This window comes from Balaenoptera physalus, assembly GCF_965194825.1.
Source record: "Balaenoptera physalus genome assembly, chromosome: 4".
NCBI lineage: Eukaryota > Metazoa > Chordata > Mammalia > Artiodactyla > Balaenopteridae > Balaenoptera > Balaenoptera physalus.
Window position 1 is genome coordinate 135,471,608 of NC_138891.1, and position 19,964 is coordinate 135,491,571.

General features: G+C 38.9%; 1 protein-coding gene across 6 annotated transcripts in view; it reads left to right on the forward strand.

Annotated features, from left to right (window-relative positions):
* The window catches only part of ITSN1 (intersectin 1), a 227,680-nt gene that overhangs the window by 69,114 nt on the left and 138,602 nt on the right, over positions 1 to 19,964 (forward strand). For all 6 annotated transcript variants that reach the window (XR_014262787.1, XM_082459102.1, XM_082459098.1 and 3 more), the window contains exons 5-7: positions 6,336 to 6,496; positions 15,701 to 15,880; positions 17,365 to 17,461. Coding sequence is in view for 5 of the 6 variants with exons in the window: in XM_082459102.1 (XP_082315228.1) it covers positions 6,336 to 6,496; positions 15,701 to 15,880; positions 17,365 to 17,461 (438 nt within the window). In the remaining variant the exon portion in view is untranslated. The remainder of the gene's footprint in view (positions 1 to 6,335; positions 6,497 to 15,700; positions 15,881 to 17,364; positions 17,462 to 19,964) is intronic.

Here is a 19,964-nt window from a genome sequence, read left to right on the forward strand (position 1 = left end):
ATTCTTTTCCCATATAGGCCATTACAGCCTACTGAGTAGAGTTCCCCGTGCTATACAGTAGGTCCTTATTAGTTATCTATTTTACAGGTAGTAGTGTGTACATGTCAATTCCAGTCTCGCAATTTATCCCCTCCTCCTTGGTTTATATGTTTTTGTTTTTATTTAGTTTAGGGATCTGCTCTCATCTTTGTGAACTTAATTTTATGTTTTGAATATGTAACACATTAACAAGATTCCAAAAGCTAAACTCTACAAAAGTGTGAAGTCAGAGAAGTGTCACTCGCTGTCCTATTGTTTCATCCCATTCCCACTTATTTTATTAGCTTCTTATTATCCTTTCTTTGTTTATTTCTGTGGGAAAAAAGCATGTCCATAATATGTGTGCAAATTTATATTTAAATTATTTCCTCTTCCTACTTTGAAAGTAACCTCCTATAAATGTTCTTTTGTTCTTTGCTTTTCTCACTTAACAATGTATCCTAAAAATCACTCATAACATTCCATAGAGATCTTCCTCATTTTCTTTTTACAGTTATATAATACTTATTGTTGAAGATATACCATAGTTTATTCAACTAATTTCCTGTGTTTTCTGCATTTCGGTTATTTCTAATATTTTACAATTACAGATAATGCAGCAAAGAATGAGTTAAAGCATGTGTTTTTGTATGGTTGGAAGTGTATCTTCAGGGTGAATTCCTAGGATTGAATCACTGTGTCAAAGAGTAAATGCATATGTAGTTCTGTAGGTGTGGCCAGATTTTCCTACACTTGGAGTTGAAGCACTTTTTCCCACTGACAGTATATAAGAGCGCTATGTGGTTTATTTGTACAAATCAGACAGAAAACTTACCCTTAGTATTCAGCATACTTGTGGACCTTTCCTCATCCCAGCCATGCCTGCTGTTATATATAGATTTTTTAAAAAATTTTATTTATTTTTGGCTGCAATGGGTCTTCATAGCTGCGTGTGGGCTTTCTCTAGTTGCGGCGAGCAGGGGCTACTCTTCATTGCAGTGTGCAGGCTTCTCATTGCGGTGGCTTCTCTTGCTGAAGAGCACAGGCTTTAGGTGTGCAGGCTTCAGTAGTTGTGGCGCATGAGCTCGTAGTTGTGGCTCACGGGCTCTAGAGTGCAGGCTCAGTAGTTGTGGCACACGGGCTTAGTTGCTCCGAGGCATGTGGGATCTTCCCAGAACAGGGCTTGATCCTGTGTCCCCTGCATTGGCAGGTGGATTCTTAACTGCTGCACCACCAGGGCAGTCCTTATATACAGATTTTAATATCAGACTAAACATCGTTTGGTTTTTTTTTGTTTTTTTTTTTAATTTTATTTATTTATTTATTTATTTGGCTGTGTTGGGGTATTCGTTTCTGTGCGAGGGCTTTCTCTAGTTGCGGCGAGCGGGGGCCACTCTTCATCACCGTGTACAGGCTTCTCACTGTCGCGGCCTCTCTTGTTGCGGAGCACAAGCCCCAGACGCGCAGGCTCAGTAGTTGTGGCTCATGGGCCCAGTTGCTCCACGGCATGTGGGATCTTCCCAGACCAGGGCTCGAACCTGTGTCCCCTGCATTGGCAGGCAGATTCTCCACCACTGCGCCACCAGGGAAGCCCCCAGACTAAACATTGTATTTAAGATCAGTTTGTTTTCAGGAGTCATAAATAGCTATTGTTTGTCTTATTTTTTATTAAAAATACTTTTTATCATACTTTCTTTTTAACTTTGGAAGTTTTGTGAATTTAATTTCAGGATCCTCAGACTTTTAGTTAGTCTTTCGGGGAGATTATTAGAAATGAGTAAACTGGACTTCCCTGGTGGCGCAGTGGTTAAGAATCCGCCTGCCAATGCAGGGGACACAGGTTCGAGCCCTGGTCTGGGAAGATCCCATATACTGCGGAGCAACTAAGCCCGTGCGCCACAACTACTGAGCCTGTGCTCTAGAGCCCCCGAGCCACCACTACTGAGCCCATGTGCCACAACTACTGAAGCCCGCACGCCTAAGAGCCCATGCTCCACAACAAGAGAAGCCACCGCAATGAGAAACCCGCGCACCGCAACAAAGAGTAGCCCCCGCTCACCGCAACTAGAGAAAGTCCGTGCGCAGCAACGGAGACCCAACGCAGCCAAAAATAAATAAATAAATAAAATAAATTTTAAAAAAACTTTCATTAAAAAAAAAAAGAAATGAGTCAACTGAGAAATAACTATAAATAAGAGATGAACTGGACAGCAGAGCTGAAATGATATTTTGCAGAGAAGATTTGAGAAATCGAATTCCAAATCTATTCCAGTATATTAGGAGGGGGTGAGGAGAGTTGAGCTTTGTAGGAGTAACTGCTATAGTTCTAAAAGACCTTTGAGTTTTTACTACAAAGGAGTCCCAACAGTTATATTCTGTTAGTTGAGCAAAAGAATTTATTTTAGAAGGTCACGCAAAATTGTCAAAAAAGTTTTGGAATTTTGGTGGATGTCTAGAACCTGAGCATTATGTGTTTCCTCTCCTCTCCTTTTGAGGCTTCTCCTAATTAAACCATTACTGGAAAGTCTCTTCTCTCATAACCCACTCATTATCCCACACTGGATATTTTTGTTTCTCTCTAGAAAACATATTTTGGAGACAGTAGTGTGGGGAATAGGGAATGGGAATCTATCTGCCTGATTTTTTTTTTTTTAAGTATGCATGTCAGTGTTGATTGTTGGGAGCTTTTATTTTATCCATGAAAACCATTTGAAGTAGCTGAATATCTTTTTAAAAATATTTGGGGGAACGTCCCTGGCGGTCCAGTGGTTAAGACTTGGTGCTTCCACTGCAGGGGGCACGGATTCGATCCCTGGTTGGGGAACTAAGATCTCGCATGCTGCGTGGTGACGCGAAAAAAAAAAAATTTGGTAAAAGAAAGAAAGCTCACCATTTCATTTTATTGATTTAGCTTCCTTTATAAAACCGGAAAAACACTACAAAAATAAAGCAGCCAGAGACCAGTCTCAATTATGATCGTAGACACAGAAAATCAAAACAAAATCTTAGCAAATAGAATTCCACAATGTACAAAAACTATGACCAACTTGAGTTTATGCCAGGGGTGCAAGATTGGTTCAGAATCAAGGAATTCCCTCAACATTATTATATCAGGAGCTAAAAGGGAAAAGAAAATGTGCGATCAGATCAGCAGATGCTGACTAAGCATTTGATAATAAGTATAGTAACCATTTCTAATAAGTAGAAAAGGGAACTGCTTAAATATGTCAGATTACTTTTTAAAAATCAGTACCAAATATTATTCTAAACAATGAAACACTGTAGTCATTTTTGTTTTAAAGCCATTAAATTTAAACTCAAAACCAAGCAGGGATGCTCACTTAGTAATGTCATAGAGGCAGTAAGACCAATAAGAAAGAGGAATGGTGGGGACTTCCCTGGTGGCACAGTGGTTAAGACTCTGAGCTCCCAATGTAGGGGGCCCAGGTTTGATCCCTGGTCAGGGAACTAGATCCCACATGCTGCAACTAAGGAGCCCACGTGCCGCAACTAAGACCCGGCGCAACTAAATAAATAGAAGTAAATAAATATTTATTTATTTACCAAAAAAAGGAGGAATGGTATAAATATTGGAAACGAAAGTTAACTCTCTTTTTTGCTAGTTATGTGATTGTGTAAGATTCACAGAAGTTTGGTAAGATGGCTCTATACACCCAGCATAAATGATTATTAAAAGCAAAATTCTTCTCTATGCTTGAAATAAGCACCTAAATATGGAAATGGGGAACATGTTCTATTTAAAAGAGTGACAGAAATGATAAAATTCCTAAGAACACATTTAACAAGAAAAGTAGTTACTTATGTGAAGGAAGTGATATAATCTTATTAAAGGAAATATTAGTAGAACTGAACATACTATTTTCTTTGAACAAACTATCATAAAAATGTCAGTTCTCTAAAAATTCATGTATCTAATGCAGTTCCATCTTGATTTTCATTAGAGTTGTTTGTAGAATAGATAAATTAAAAGTTCATAGGGAAAAAGAAACGTCTGTGAATGGCCAAACAAGTTTTTTTTTTTTTTTTAGTTTTTATTGGAGTATAGTTGATTTACAATGTTGTGTTGGTTTCAGGTGTACAGCAAAGTGAATCAGTTATACATATAAATATATCCACTCCTTTTTAGATTCTTTCCCCATATAGGTCATTACAGAGTATTGAGTAGAGTTCCTGTGCTATACAGTAGGTCCTTATTAGTTATCTATTTTATATATAGTAGTATACATGTGTCAATTCCAATCTTCCAATTTATCCCCACCCCCCGCCCTTACGCCCTGGTAACCAGAATTTTGTTTTCTACATCTGTGACTCTATTTCTGTTTTGTAGATAAGTTCATTTGTACCCTTTTTTTAGATTCCACATATAAGCAATATCACATGATATTTGTCTTTCTCTGTCTGACTTACTTTACTCAGTATGACAATCTCTAGGGCCATCCAACAAGATTTTTTTTAAAAAGCCTTGCCAGATACCAGAACATACCATAGAGTCAGTGGGATCAGATTCTTGTCACATTGACCTGGGAATTGTTCAGTCAGAGTAGATAATCCAGAAATAGATCTCATTTCATATGGACATTTACTAAACCACAAAAATATTTTTTTTTGCTTCAATGAGAAGAGGATGGATTGGTTAATAAACATTGCTGGGAACCCTAGGTATCCACCTGAAGGAAATCTGGTTGAACCCTGGGGTAACATACCACACACTTATATGCAATTACAATTGGTTTAAAGTTGAAATGTAATAAAGTAATACCATCTTAGAAAAGAAAGCTATGTGATAAAAGAAATATTTTACACATATAAAACTGTAGAATTTCTGTATGCTAAAGATATTACACACAAAATGGACAAGTTTTAAAAAATCTTGCGACAACTGACAGATAAACAGTTGATATGTAATATACAATGAGCGCTTTTAAACTGACAAGGAAAAGACATGTAGTCCATCAGAAAACTTGGCAAAGGATGTGAATGAGCAATTCATGGAAGCACGAGTCCAAATGCCCAAGAAACATGGCAAGCGATGCTCAAGGCCACTAGAAGTGAGTGAAATTCACACTCCACTGGTGTGGTTTGCTGAAGGCGGTCATTGACCACAGGAGGCCTGGGGCACTCCTATCTGAGGCAGAAGGGTGGTTTCTGTAGCCATGGGTTTCCCTTTATGACTTTATGACCTTTAAAATTTTTCCTGAAGAACAGTGTTGACTTTTACAATTCATAACATTTTTAAAGATTTTTAATCTTTGTTGTATTATTATACTTTTTATTGTGCTTCATGTTTTCTTACTTTGAGTTAACTCTAGAAATGTAGAGTTATTTTCTATGTAGCTTAATTTTCTTTTGCAAACACTATCTGTATGTGGCTCATTTAAAACATGGCCAATGATGGCATTGTAATTGGAGTAGCTGGTCTTAACATTTGAAGTTTCAAATAAAACTTTTCTTAAGAAAGGTTTAAAAAATAAATCCTTATGCCCTTAAAATCTAGACTTCAACAAATGAAATCTGAATGAACATTTTTTGTGCAGAAGAGGTTAAATCATGAATATGCAGTTTCAGTTAGCAAAAATGTAGTTTCCAGTTGCAAGTACAAACCCCTTTCTTTTTCTTACTCTTATTTGAGAGAAATGCTTTACATAATAGCTCATTGGAAGTTGACATGACCATTTGTTTGAGTACCACTTTCAAATAGTAAGTGCATTTGTAAGGTCATTTAATGAATTTCCAGAGCTTTGAAAGTATGCTAGTATTAATAGTATAGTAGAGCATAGTATGTCACATCCCCATGGTGAGGTTTGTAGAACCCCACAGAGGAGTTGATGCTATCTAATCAAGTATCTAGAAATAAACTCTGTTTCTAAGTACTTTTTTCCTCCTAATAGCTTTATTGTCACATAATTCACATAACAGAAGTCACAGTTTTAAAGTGTATAGTTCATTGGTTTTTAGTCTTTCCAGAATTGTGCAACCATCACCACCACCCAGTTTAGAACATTTTTATCACTCCAAAAAGAAACCCCATTTGATGTCCATGGTATATATCCTGACATTCAGACTGAAAATTACCTTGTGTATCATAAAAGTAGAGAGTAACCCAATAAAACATACTTCATATTTATATAAAACCTTGTCCGTTTTTCCCTACAGCTTGGTAAACAAGTTTTGTTTTGTTTTGTTTTCCCCGGGACCAAGGGAGCCGATTATTTAGTTTTTGTGTGGGTGGGAGTGGTGGTTTGGGAAAGGCTCTTTTAAGGTCACAGTCATTCTAAGCCCATGCTGTTGGTTTGCAGGGCGCTTGCTGATATGAATAATGATGGAAGAATGGATCCAGTGGAGTTTTCCATAGCTATGAAACTCATCAAACTGAAGCTACAAGGCTATCAGCTCCCCGCCGCACTTCCCCCTGTCATGAAACAGCAACCACTTGCTATTTCTAGTGCACCAGCCTTTGGTGAGTCTGAAAAGGAATTGGTTCCTATATTTCATTACATGTTTTTAAAATAAATATTTCCCTTCTCCCACCCTCCCCTCTCAGTTTGTAGCACTGTGAAATTCTAGGAGGCATTCTGTCTGAAAAATGATGGCCCTGTGCAAAAAGATAATGATGGAAGGGAAGAAGCATGGTCACATTCTAACCCTGGGATGAGAGTAATCAAAATGAAAGCAAATAAATAAATTTCACAGCTTACATCTCAACCAATACAAAGGCCTGGGATGAATAATAAAAATAACCTGAATTGGGGGCTAACTCCATACCGTACAATATATGAATTAATCATCCCACTGTAACAAGTTTGATATCTTTGAGTCATTGGCTTATGAAAAATTAGACTGAGATTTAATTTTGTACTTTATAAAAATGTGGAGTAAATTCTAGTCATATAAATCTCATTGCAGGATGCATGTGTGTGTAATCTGTGAGGTGTAGTGGCCTCTGTTACGTTTCACAGGACTCAGCTATCCAATTGATTTCTATAACAATGCAGAATAAAACTCAGGTCACTTTGAAATTAAGATTAATCTTTTTTTTTTTTTAAACATCTTTATTGGAGTATAATTGCTTTACAATGGTGTGTTAGTTTCTGCTTTATAACAAAGTGAATCAGCTATACATATACATATACATATATCCCCATATCTCCTCCCTCTTGCATCTCCCTCCCACCTGCATCTCCCTCCCACCCTCCCTATCCCACCCCTCTAGGTGGTTGCAAAGCACCGAGCTGATCTCCCTGTGCTACGCGGCTGCTTCCCACTAGCTATCTGTTTTGCGTTTGGTAGTATATATTAGTCCATGCCACTCTCTCACTTTGTCCCAGCTTACCCTTCCCCCTCCCCATGTCCTCAAGTCCATTCTCTGCATCTGTGTCTTTATTCCTGTCCTGCCCTTAGGTTCTTCATAACCTTTTTTTTTCTTTTAAGATTCCATATATATGTGTTAGCATACAGTATTTGTTTTTGTCTTTCTGACTTACTTCACTCTGTATGACAGGCTCTAGATCCATCCACCTCACTACAGATAACTCAATTTCATTTCTTTTTATGGCTGAGTAATATTCCATTGTATATATATGTGCCACATCTTCTTTATCCATTCAAGATTAATCTTTTTTGATTCATTTAAAAACTAGCTCCCCTGCCTTTTTGTATTGGGGTGGGGGAGAGGATATCTATAAACTTCAGCCTCCAGTGACTCACATATGCCAAAGATTTTCAAGGAAATTCATATTATATATTTTAAAAATGATTTATGAACATTACCCACCAAAAGAAATAAATTTTTCCCTCTTGGGAAGATACCACCCATTACCCTCTAACCTGAGAATCAGAGCCCTAGATTCTACCTTTACTATTAAACTCAACCTTGAAATTGAGCTTGATTAACTTTTCTGTGTCTTAGTTTCTTCACTTTAATATAAAGTACAAAGTTTACCATATGTATTCATTCTCTCACCTTGTAGAAATGATCACTCTTAATTTAAATTTGGTCTCACCCTTTAAAAAATTGTAGATGGAAAAGTGATTGAAAACAGTTTTGAGAAACAAACATGTTTTCCTCATAAAATATATTATAATCTGATTTTCCCGTCTTATTTTCTGGTGGGAAAAATTGGAGAAAATGTGTATTGTCTTGTGCCATTTTGTAACATGGCTTTCTCAGGAAAAAGACCACTTTCAATTGTAATATTTCCTCAGATAGTTCAGTATGGGTGTGAGGGCCATTATTAGTTCAGTATTGTGTTGATCCTATGTGATTTCTTAAAGGAGCTTATCAAACATTTTAAGGATTCTAAATGGAAAACATGAATAAAACACTCTAAAGTATTAGCAATCTACCATACTTAGAGTCCTCAGTTTTCAGTTGCAATGGGCAAGTAGTCATTTAGGATTATAATTAACATAAGTTTCTTATTCTCTCACCTCCTTAGTACTATAGCCAAATACCATTTAATTTATAGAAAGCTTATCTTTATGGTTCTGTTTACTTGCTTTATTATACATCCGAAGGTAACACTTAAATTGGGCAAATACACCAAAGCTACAAGAATCTTTTCCTGGCTTTCAATTTGTTTCCACCATTTTAGTCCTGCAGGTGGTAAAGCATCTCCTATTGGCAAGGATTTCCCGGCGAGGTCCCAGCAGTCCCGGTTAAGTGCAGTGTCTTCCTCCTTTGGAAGGTCTTTTTATGTTTAAAGTAGACTAATTGTGAGAACAGACAGAAGGTATTTGCAGGTTGCTTTACCAGCATGAATCTTGTTTTTCTGGCTTAAAATCTCAGAGACTGCTAAATTATTCTATAAGAAGGTAAGCTTTAATACAGAGATTAACCTCATAGTTGTTGGTGAAGTGTCTTTAAAATTTCTATATAAGATGCAAACCTGTTTTGTTGCTGTAATGCTTATTTTTCTGTATTTGTTTACACATTAAATTGTTACAAAGCAACAACAACAACAACAAATGAAATCAAAGGTGCAGATTGTCAGGGAAAAAGGAACAAACTTGCAGTGTCCTGCTGCATCTTCTGTTTCTTTCTTGCTCTTATTGGATTCTTGACCTTTCACATTGTCATATACTTCCTTTTGAAAGGTTTTGTGTTTCCAGAGCATCTTTGTGTTTCCTTGTGCTCCTTTTCTTTACGGTATTAAGAAATATGTATTTTATTCACAGTATTGAGGCAATTGGCCATATTAAGTTTTTTTTTCTTTTTGGCCACGCCATGTAGCACATGGGATCTTAGTTCCCGGACCAGGGATCGAACCCTCACCCCCTGCATTGGAAGTGCCGAGTCTTACCCACTGGACTGCCAGGGAAGTCCTAAGTTATTTCTTAGAACAAAATGCCACAGGAAAAAAAAAACCATTATTATCCCAATTTAAAACATAATTCCATAAAAAGCTGTCTTTTAGTCAGATGTTTTTCTTAAAAATTAAATGGTAATTAGCTAAGATCACCAACAGTTCTGATTTCTTCTGTGTTCTCACCCTAGACTTTAATTATTTAGGTTGATTTAAAGATTACAGTAATCAGATCCAACATCTGATTCATGGGAAAGTTCTTAGACAGTTTAAACAAAACACAAAAATTGTGGATAGAGTTTCCTTCTCTCCTCTTCATCCTGATATATCTGATGACAGGGAGTAAAGTGAAGGAGGTTTGGGAGGGGACAGTCAATAGTCATTCAGGTTGTCTCTGATACAATTAATGATAAGCTGAGATAAATGAATGCTATGCTTTTACTTAATAGGTTCACTATTAAAAACAAACAAACTATGCATTGCCTTTCTTTTGGTGAGGTTGAGCCGCAAGTCTGGATATTTTAAGGGGAAAGGTACAGGTTTTGGGTTAGGCAAGTAGGACCGTGATCCAAGAGAAGAAGGAAAACTCAAGAAGTCACGTGAGAGCAAAGGCTAGGAGGAGCAGAGGTGAGCGGCGCCATAGGCTCCAAGGGACCAGGGCCCCTGTTGGTCTTGTGCATCGTGTGTTCACGGTTCCTAGTCCTCAGTTAACCAGCTTATTTAAAAGTGGACGTTACTCTGAATCTCTGAAGGGCCCTGTAGCCAGCATTTGGTCGAAACCCAAAACAGCTAAAGGGTGTTTGGTTTTCTTTTGGCCTCCCTTCCGGGGCTGCAAGAAGAAACCTCGGAGTGGAGAAAGGGTCAGATAACCACAGGCATCCCATTGCCTCTTTTTCCCTCAAACCCGGGTGTCAGTAATTCTTCCTCTGACATGTAATATGTCTCCTCTTATTCCATCCTGCTATAGGAATTTCAACTCTAGGGTTATTGCCGATTTATTTTCAGGAGGGGTGGCCTCACTGCCCAGAGGGTTTTACAGTCAGCTGAGTAACCTGCCCCGGCCTCTAAGGGAAGCTGGGATTTCTTGGCTGCCCTCCTGCCAGTCAGACCTTAGCTCTTCCCCCCACCCCGGCTCCTCCACTGCTTTCCCTCCCCTCATTCTCATCACGTCACCCTTCTCAGTAAACTGTTTTCAAGAAGATAAATCATGAGGGAATTATAGAAAATAAAGAGAAGTTAAAAGTACATGGTCTTAATCCGCTTTACCCAAGTTTACTCAAAGATCTGGCCTTTGTCAACGTAATTTTTTTTTCTTATACTTCTTCTGGCTACTTGAGAACATAATTTATTACTATTATCATTATTTTCTAATTAATATTAGACATTATCTGACCATGGGTTTCCTAGCCCTGTGGTCTGTCTTTACATATAGTGTTTTATCTGGTCACAACAGTAATCCTAAAAGTCTGCAGAGATTATTGGCTCTCTTATACAAACGAGAGACCTGAGATTCCAAGAAGTTGAACAGTTTGCTTGAGACCATGTTTCTGAAAGGGAGGTAGAGCCTGTTCAAACTCAGATTTCCTAAAAAGGCTCTTGGTTTCCTTATTTCCCTCTCTCTTCCCACCTTCCTTATCACCAAATCATGAGGGTGACATGGGGCGTCGTCACTCTTCCAAGGTTAATGCAAATGTTAACACACTGTGGAATTAAGGCTGGCTAGGGGTTGAATAATCATTTTTGTTAAGAAGAGGAAAATGGGGTGCAGTGATATTGTGATTTGCCTAAGGGTACCCAGCTGTGTTTAAGGACATTCTGTGAGTGTGCCTCGTACCTTCTTCCTTCAGTGTATTTGCACACAGCATCATTCTTCTTTTACTCTGGACTCAACCGTTTCAGGGGGAGGTGGTTGTTTTTGTTTTTGCCAGAGTCCATGGTTTTATTAAGTCAAACCAATCAATATTTTTAAGCCCTGATTGTGTGTCCTAGTTGCTGGGAAGATGGTGGTGAGCAAGACATCATGGCTCCTGTTGCTATGGAGCTTGTTGACAAGTTGGGGGAAGCAAACAGATAGACAATTCCATAAAACGGGGTAATATGATAGAGACAAATAGGACCTGGTGGTTAGGGGAGAATTTTCCGAGGAGATAACCTTTGAGCTGACTTAGGCACGAGAGCCTCGTGAGGGGAGAAGACCCCCAGGCAAAAGCAACAGGTCCTAAGGCAAAGCTTGGTGTGTGGGAGGAACAAAAATGAGATACTTCAGTTGTAGCTGAAATAGCCTTAGGACTTAAGGTCAGGGAGGTAAGGCTGGAGCCAGGTGGTTTGGGGCCTGATAAAACCACTAAAGAGTTAGCATTTTTTTCTAAGTGCAGTTGAAAGCTTTTAAGCAGGGGTGTGCCATGGTTGATAGACACTTAGAAAAAAAAAATCTGTGTTATCTGAAGACTATTTTTATTTCTTTGTTATTTTTTGTTTGTTGTTTTGTCATTTGTGTTATCTGAAGACTGGATTGCAGGGGGACAAGAGTAAAATCAGGGAAATCAGTAAGGAGGCTTTTTCCATAGGCAAGAGATTATGGTAATTTAGATCTGGGTGGTGATAATAAATGTGGAAGATAGGGTAGAACTAGATTCACGATATACTGTATTGTGGAGAAAAAAATAAATCAGATTTTGACCATTTTAAGTTTGAGGGGCCTCGTTGATTTCCAAGTCGAGATGTGAAGGAGGCAGGTGAATCTGTTTGTCTGCAACTCGGGAGGGATCCGTCAGTTCCCGGTGAGTTTGGGTGTGGATGGCATTGAAAGTCCCGGGGCTGGATACGGAATCTTAGAGAGAAGTGAGATTTCAATCTTAAATGGAACCAGAGGATATAAAATGGAGAATCTCTTGCGTGGGTCCTCAGGAAAATGAAACTTAAGGACCAAGGGACTGGTCAGGCATTTACAGAAAATCGAAACTGATCCCTTGACTAATGAACATCCTGCAAGAGTCTCTTCTCCTCCTCAAGCCAATGAACTTGCTCCTAGGACTCTAACTGAATTCCCTCCTCTTTGTGATCCTTGCCCATAAATCCAGCCCACCCCAAAGCCTCAAAGGACTCACTTGTAGCTTGCTGTAGTTGGCGTGTCCAGAATTGCAATTCTTGGGACTTCCCTGGTGGTCCAATGGTTAAGATTACACGCTTCCAACGCAGGGGGCGCAGGGTCGATCCCTGGTTGGGGAACTAAGATCCCACATGCCGCGCGGCGCACCCCCCCCCCCAAAAAAAAAGGCATATCAGTATTGCAGTTCTTCCGCTATTCCTGCATAAACTCAACTTCTGGTAATTCAAGTTTGCTTCAGTTTTCCTCTTTACTTAGGTTGACGAAGGGTAGCTTTAGAGTAGGCGGAAGACCTAGGACCAGGCCTTGGCGGTCTGTGACATTTAAAGCTCTAGTGAAAGGGAAGAAGCCAGAAACAGAGTGAAGTGGGAGGAAGTTGGTGTCCTAGTAGCCAAGGAAAAGTGTTTCGGGGGGGAGTGCCCCATTGTTCAAGTTGCTTCTGAGGAACTGAGTAAGAATAGGACAGAAAAGTGATTGGATTTGGCAAGACGAGCTTGGACCTCACCTTGACGAACGGACTCCTTGGAGTGGTAGGGACGGGAGCCTGCTGGAGGCTTGGAAGAGGGGAGGGTTTAAGTGTAAGGAGGAGTATGTCAGCTGAAGAATGGTGGGTTTATGGGGGGAAGTGCCTCCGTCAGTGGTTGAGGAGAGAGGGTAAAACTTCAAGAATTGAGACTTAGCCCCGTCAAGAGGGATGGCATCTAAAACATAGCCTCTGGTAGGTGAGTTTATTTAGAAGTATTCAGAAAACACTCATTCATTCAGAAGAGGCAGTCAGTTGGTAAAAGGATGATAGTCTTTGCAGTGGCAATTTAGGAGCTGAGTAGGTAACTTAAAATGGAAAAATTATGATGTTAGAGAATAAGAATAAGAAGACCTGCAAGATCTGGTCCCTGTGAACGCTCAGCGCTGGCCCAACAAGGCTGCCTTTGGGGACAGGATCTCACACTGAGGAGAAGTGACTGGGAGTGGAATACAAATTAAGCAGGGCACCGACACAGAGACAGAAGGAGGGGAAAGTCCAGGCCAAAGTGGGGGAGGAGAATGAGCCTGGAAATCCCAGGAATCAAGGCTCATATCAAAACGAGCATCAGGCAGTATCAGGCAAGGTCAAATCCCACACAAGGTTATTATTAGAAAAAAGAGGATGAAGAGCCGAGTAACACCCCTGTGGACAATGACAGCACATCCGTAACCTACTATTTCAAAACAAGCTGAAAGGTACTAAGAAAATGATGCGAGTCATGAAAGACTAACGTAGATCAGAATTTTAAAGCCCCAGAAATCAGGTGACCACTCAGGAAAGAATGAGACATAAAAGAAAAAGTCATTTCAGAAATGAAGAGTGAGCCAGAAGCAACACAAGAGAGACTGTCTGAAAGGAAATAGAAGGTAAAAAGAGGAAGATTTCAAACATTAAAAGGAAATGAAAAAAGAGATACAGAGAATTTGAGGAAAAGCGGCAAATGTTGAAGGCAAAGAGAATTGAGTAGGTTAGCTGGGGTCTCTGAAGAAGAAAACCAAAGCAAGGGAACAGAACAAATGGCAAAAACTAGTTCAAGACGGCTTTCTTGACATAAACGGTTTGAAGCTAAATTTGAACAAATATATATAGTACATGCCCGAGAAGATCGACCTGGAAAGATCAACACTAAGATACATTCTAGTAAGACAAAAAATCATTTGGGCCCAAAGAAAAAGAAAACACATGGCTGATGAGAAAGAAAATTAGAATATCTTCGGACTTTTCTGCAGCAGTGCTTCATGCCAGAAGGAAATGGAGTGACATATTTAGGATTCTCAAGGAAAGAATCAGCCAAGAATTCTGTGTCCAGAAAAACCACACCAACCAATTTTCCAACTCTCCGGACACTAACTTTATATCTTATAATTAAATTCCATTCTGACGCTGACTCTGGTCGTTAGCGTCAGATTCCGCAGGTTTAAGGGTTCGGTCTCACAAGACTGCCCTCACTTCCGACTTGAGTCACGAGTAATGGGCCACAGGGTACCCATGCTCCGTCTGACTTGACTACAAAACCAGAGGGTCCCACAAACTCTTCTCCCCTTTTCTGTAATTTGCTAGAACAGCTCACCAAACTTAGGGGAACATTTACTTACATTCGCTGGTTTGTTATAAAGCATATTATAAAGGATACAGATGAACAGGCAGACGGAGAGGTGCATAATGTAAGGTCCGGACGGGTCCTGAGTGCAGGAGCTTCTGTCCCCGTGGAGTTGGGGAGCGCCACCCTCCCAGCACGTGGATTTGTTCACCAGCCTAGAAGCTCTCCAAACCTTGGCATGTAGGAGTTGTTATGGAGGTTTCATTCTGCAGGCATAATTGATTAAATCGGGAGCACTTGATTAGCTCAGTCTCCGGCCCCTCTGCCTTCCCCTGAGGTCTGTGTGGAGGTGGGAGTTGGGTGGGGCTGAAAGTTCCAACCCTCTAATCATGCCGTGATCTTTCCCATGACCAGCTTCCATCCTGCAGCTATTTAGGGGTCCCCAGCCATCAGTCACCGCATCAAACACACAAAGATACTCTTACCACTCTAGAGATTCCAAGGATCTTAAAAGCTCTGTGTCAGGAACCAGGGACTGAGACCAAATATTTTGGCAAAAGATGTTCCTATCAGTCAGGAAATTAAAAGGGTTTTAGGAGCTCTGCCAGGAATCAAGACCTGGGGGACAAAGACCAGATATATATTTCTTATTATATCACAAGTTAGGATAGAGAAACTAAAAGAATAGAAATATCTATTTTAGTTTCTATCGTTTCTTCATTTTTTGGTTAGAATACTTCTATAAAGAGAAACTTTCTCATCAAATATTTGATTACTCTGAGGTTCAGTATATAAAAGAAAGGCAGGATAAATGTTTATTTTCTACCTTTATTTACTAGTTTTCAAAATAAATTGATTGCCTATGGTGACCAATTAGGATTAAAAAAAAATCATTGTGAATTTATGAATTGATTTCTCTGGTGGCTTTCAGTCCACTGCAGTTATTATTCTTATTGATCCTCAACTTCGGCCAGTAGATCCTTCTTTAAGTTGGGTCTTGAGCCCTTTTGATATGATCCTTGACAATTTTTACTACTCTTCAGAATTATTAATCTGAATTCATATTTTAAATGGAACTATATTACAACTGGAAAGGGATTTTCTTCTCCATGCAGTCCTGGATTAATTATCATTGAATGCTGAAATGTGGTTCCACGTGAATTTTGTTGGGATTTTTCCCTTCATAGGTATGGGAGGTATCGCCAGCATGCCACCGCTGACCGCTGTTGCTCCAGTGCCAATGGGTTCCATTCCCGTTGTCGGAATGTCTCCCCCGCTAGTATCCTCTGTTCCTGCAGCAGGAGTGCCTTCTCTGGCTAACGGGACGCCCCCTGTCATACAGCCTCTGCCTGCATTCGCTCATCCTGGTACGTGACCTGCTGAAGCCACAGGCTGAACTTTTACCTGTATTTTACTCTTCATTCTCGTTAAGTTTTCTGTCTTCATGTTCTGATTATATTTAAATGGTATTTTATTCCAGAAGAAATAATCTTCATTTTTTCTTTTGTTTCATTTAATATCTCATTTTGGGGATGAGCTAGGCTAGAGAGAGGGAAAGGAGAATGAAATTATGAAGCTTTGGGTGCCATTGTGCACAGAGGTGAACTCAACAGCTAAAACCAAGAGCATAATTTCCTTTCAAGGGCTTGATGAGAGCAGCTCAAGTTTGAACAGTATTTGAACACTTTTTATTTCCATGTATCAGTTACTACTTTTCTTCAGCTGCCATGAATTGCTAATCAACAAGCCAATCCCTTAGGAGTAGAATTGTGTGGGAGGAAAAAAAAGAACATTGCCTTTCTTTTTTTTGAGGAGGTGGAGTGAATCAGGCGTAGAGGGGGAAGGAAGTCTATTGAATGGCTAAATATATTAAGGTTATAGTATTACATGCTTGCTTAATTGAGACTTTATTCAAAGTCTTTTTCCCTTTAGTTAAAGAAAAACATAGTGTAGATGTAGATGGTCTTAGTCTAACAAATCAGAATGGATTCATATCAATATGGAAAGTTTTTTTTGTTTTTTAAGTACTTCGGATATGTCTGAATAAATTCGTAAGTGACTGACAGTGTGGGTTTGAGCCTTATATATGAATCTGCCTAGGCCCCTGCATTTATTACATCTGTCAGGATGTGTCTCTAAGTTATAGCCACAGAATCCAAATCGACCTCTAGTTTTTAAGATGTTCTTTTCACATGTAGTTTATCTTTCATAGGAGACCATGACTGCAGGTGTGATGGCAGCTGAGAAAATGCTTGTAATTATTTTTACAGTAGTAGCAGTGAATCCATGCACTGTGTCTTGTTTTCTTTTGCGGCGAATGTTGCAAGACAGTAGGCAAGGTTGAAGGGAATGTTGGTTAAGGCTCAAAGTTTTTCTCCTGACACACAGCTAACCAGCCTGAATGAGACTCAGACACAAAAGCTGGCCCTTCTGGCCTCACGTGTCATCTGGCCAAGACAAGTCTGTGACTTCTTGGCTTTTACATCTGGAACTAATACTTCAGCTCCTTCAGTGCAGTTAAGAATATGCCAGCTATCTATTTAAGCTGTTACTTCTTTAACTATTGGAACAGAGCCTATAAAATGTGATACTAAGTGTTTAATGAAGAGTCAGATTTTATGGATGTAAACATTACTACCTAGTAAGGTGATTTTCTGAAGGAACTAGTAAAACATTTTTGGCTAGAGGGCAGGAAGCAAGGAGGGAATAACTTTTTGAGTCTGGAATGGTAAGAAGGGAGGAATAATTTCTGCCTCAGATTTGATGACTATACATTTTAATTTTTATAAATAGGGAAACATTTCTTACTTTTGTAAAATTAAAATTATTCAACATTTATTTATCTTTTCAGCAGCCACATTGCCAAAGAGTTCTTCCTTTAGTAGATCTGGTCCAGGGTCACAGTTAAACACTAAATTACAGAAGGCACAATCATTTGACGTGGCTAGGTAAGTTTGCTTGTTTTTTTAAACGGGTGGTTTGGTTAAGCCATTATCTGATTGACTCATATATTTGAAAGTGAATTAGCTCTGTGTTCTTTTATTTGTCTTGTTTTAGTTTGCAGAATGCTAATAATTTTCTTAATTCTGGATAATGTTACTAGGTTTTATTATTTATTTGTTGTAAAGATGACAGAATCAAGAACACTACTTTTCCTTTGAAAGCTTTGCATGTTGATTTTTTTTAAAGAGGATGATAAATAGGTAGTAGTAAATGTTTAAAAAAATAGAACTCTAGGTATGAGGAAAAAAAGCACATTAACTATTTTGTGTCAGTCATTTAAAAGTTTATGTATAAAAAATACTGTATGAAAATTAGAGCCAAAACTGGCTCTAATTTTATCTCAGAGAATCTTATGGAGTCTGTGTGGATTGTTAGTAAAACTTCAGATCAGTTTTTATGAAATGAGTTATTCAGGTTATGGGACAGTTGTTATTAAATCAAATATGTGGCTCAATTTTGGGTACAGGTTGCATGACCTGTTTGCTTCTGTTTTGGCCAATCTTGGTTCATATTATCTTTCATATTTTTATTTTACGCATTTTTTCCCCTTGCATACTGCTGTACTAAAATAAAAAATTAAGTCTCTTGATAAGCTGTCTCAAAGCTTTCCAAATGAAAAGGAGATGTAAATGAAGATGATTCCATCTTTTCTTGTTTCAGTCCTCTTTAGGAATCTTTCCTAAGTGAACTGAGTCATTTTTCCTCTTCAAAGAAAAGAGCATGTTGAATATAATTCAATAATTCATTGCCTTTTAAAAAATAATATAAAGAAAATCCATAAACTGAAAAACACTGTGCCAAATGCTTTATGCACATTAACTCATTTAATGCTCACCTTCTTCCCCATAAGATGACTATGATTTTCTCTGTGTTATAGATGAGGAGGAGCCTCAGAGACAGTAAGTGACTTGCCCAGGATAACTTAACTCCTAAGTGATAGGGCTGAGCTGAACTGAGATCTTTCTGATTTTAAGGCAGATGTTCTTAAAATTTGCCCTAAAAACTTCGGTTAATTGTGGTATTACAGGTATTTGTGTTCCATTTAATTAAGGTTTTACTCCTAGGATGCAGGAATATTTATTGAGTATCTGCTTTGACTCATTAATCCCATTTAACCCGCACAACCACCTGTAGGGTAGTAATTGGCTCAGAATTGTGAATGAAGAAACACCCAGAGAGGTTATATTTCTCACCCATAGTTTACAGCTTACTAAACAGCAGAGCTGAGATTTAAATTGAGATCATCTAACACTAAATTCCATGTTTTCTATTCTTTCTCCCATATCACGCTGAACTTTGAGTTTTCTCTGACTTTCCACAAGTGATTTTGAAATCTGTCTTAAAATTGACTTGTGACATTAAAATGAACAAACAGCCAGTATGAGCAACATTAATGCTATTAAAATGTTGGGTCTGCTCGCCCATGTGCAGTAAACCCAATCTACTGACACCAGGTTGTAAGGCGCCAGACAAGGAGTCCGGAGCAGCTAATGCTCAGAAAACCTGAGCTCCCCAATGGGTTTTAAGGGAGCATTTTTAAAGGCAAGATGAGGGAAGGGAGTCACAGGATGTGTGATCAGCTGTGTACCGTTCTCTGATTGGTTGATGGTGAGGTAACAGGGCAGTGCCACAGGGGTTAATGTTATCAATCCTTAGGCTCCAGCTTCCCTTTGGTGGAGTTTTAGCATCTGTAAAACAACTCAAGAATGTGCATCAGATACTGTTATCTAGGTACTTCAGGGAGGAACTAAAGATTCTGTGGCTGCCATATGGCTGACTGTTTACATTGTTACCAGTTCTCCTGGCCCAGTTGCTACTTTTGTCACTACATGTTCATGTACTTTCAATCATTAATTCTTGAGCCAGGCTTCTGTGACTCAGGGGAGGCCTGGGAGACTACAGCTTTTCTACAAACAAGAGATAGGCTGAGAAAAAAAAAATAGAGACAGGCAGAGGATGTGAGGGGAGGGGTCTGTCCCCAGAAGGCCCCATAGGGTCCTGCTCAGTTATAGAAACACTGGGGTTTTTTTGGTAGTTACCTTTCAGTAATTTAAGTTTCTAGCAAGTTTTTATAATGTGGCATCTAACTTTTTGGTTAATGCATTTTTAGGCCTATTTAAATTCTCAGGAATTTGGCAGAAAACTATGATTGGATAAGTGTAATCTTGAACACCTTCTGTGTAAGACCCTACATTCCTGGGGTGCAGGAGAGATATAATTAGCTTCTTGACAAATAGGCAAGAGTTGGAATCTGCAAAATATTAGTTTAAAATGAGAGAGTTGTTGCAGAAGTATGCACAGCAGATTAGAACTTGGTAAATGCTTTTATTAAGAAGTTTATAAAAATTGAAAAGATAAATTTTTATAGGTACTTTTCAAGTATTTGGGAGCTGTTTGTGTGCTTTGAGAAGTGTACATAGTAAGTATCAGTGCATAGGTAACATACAT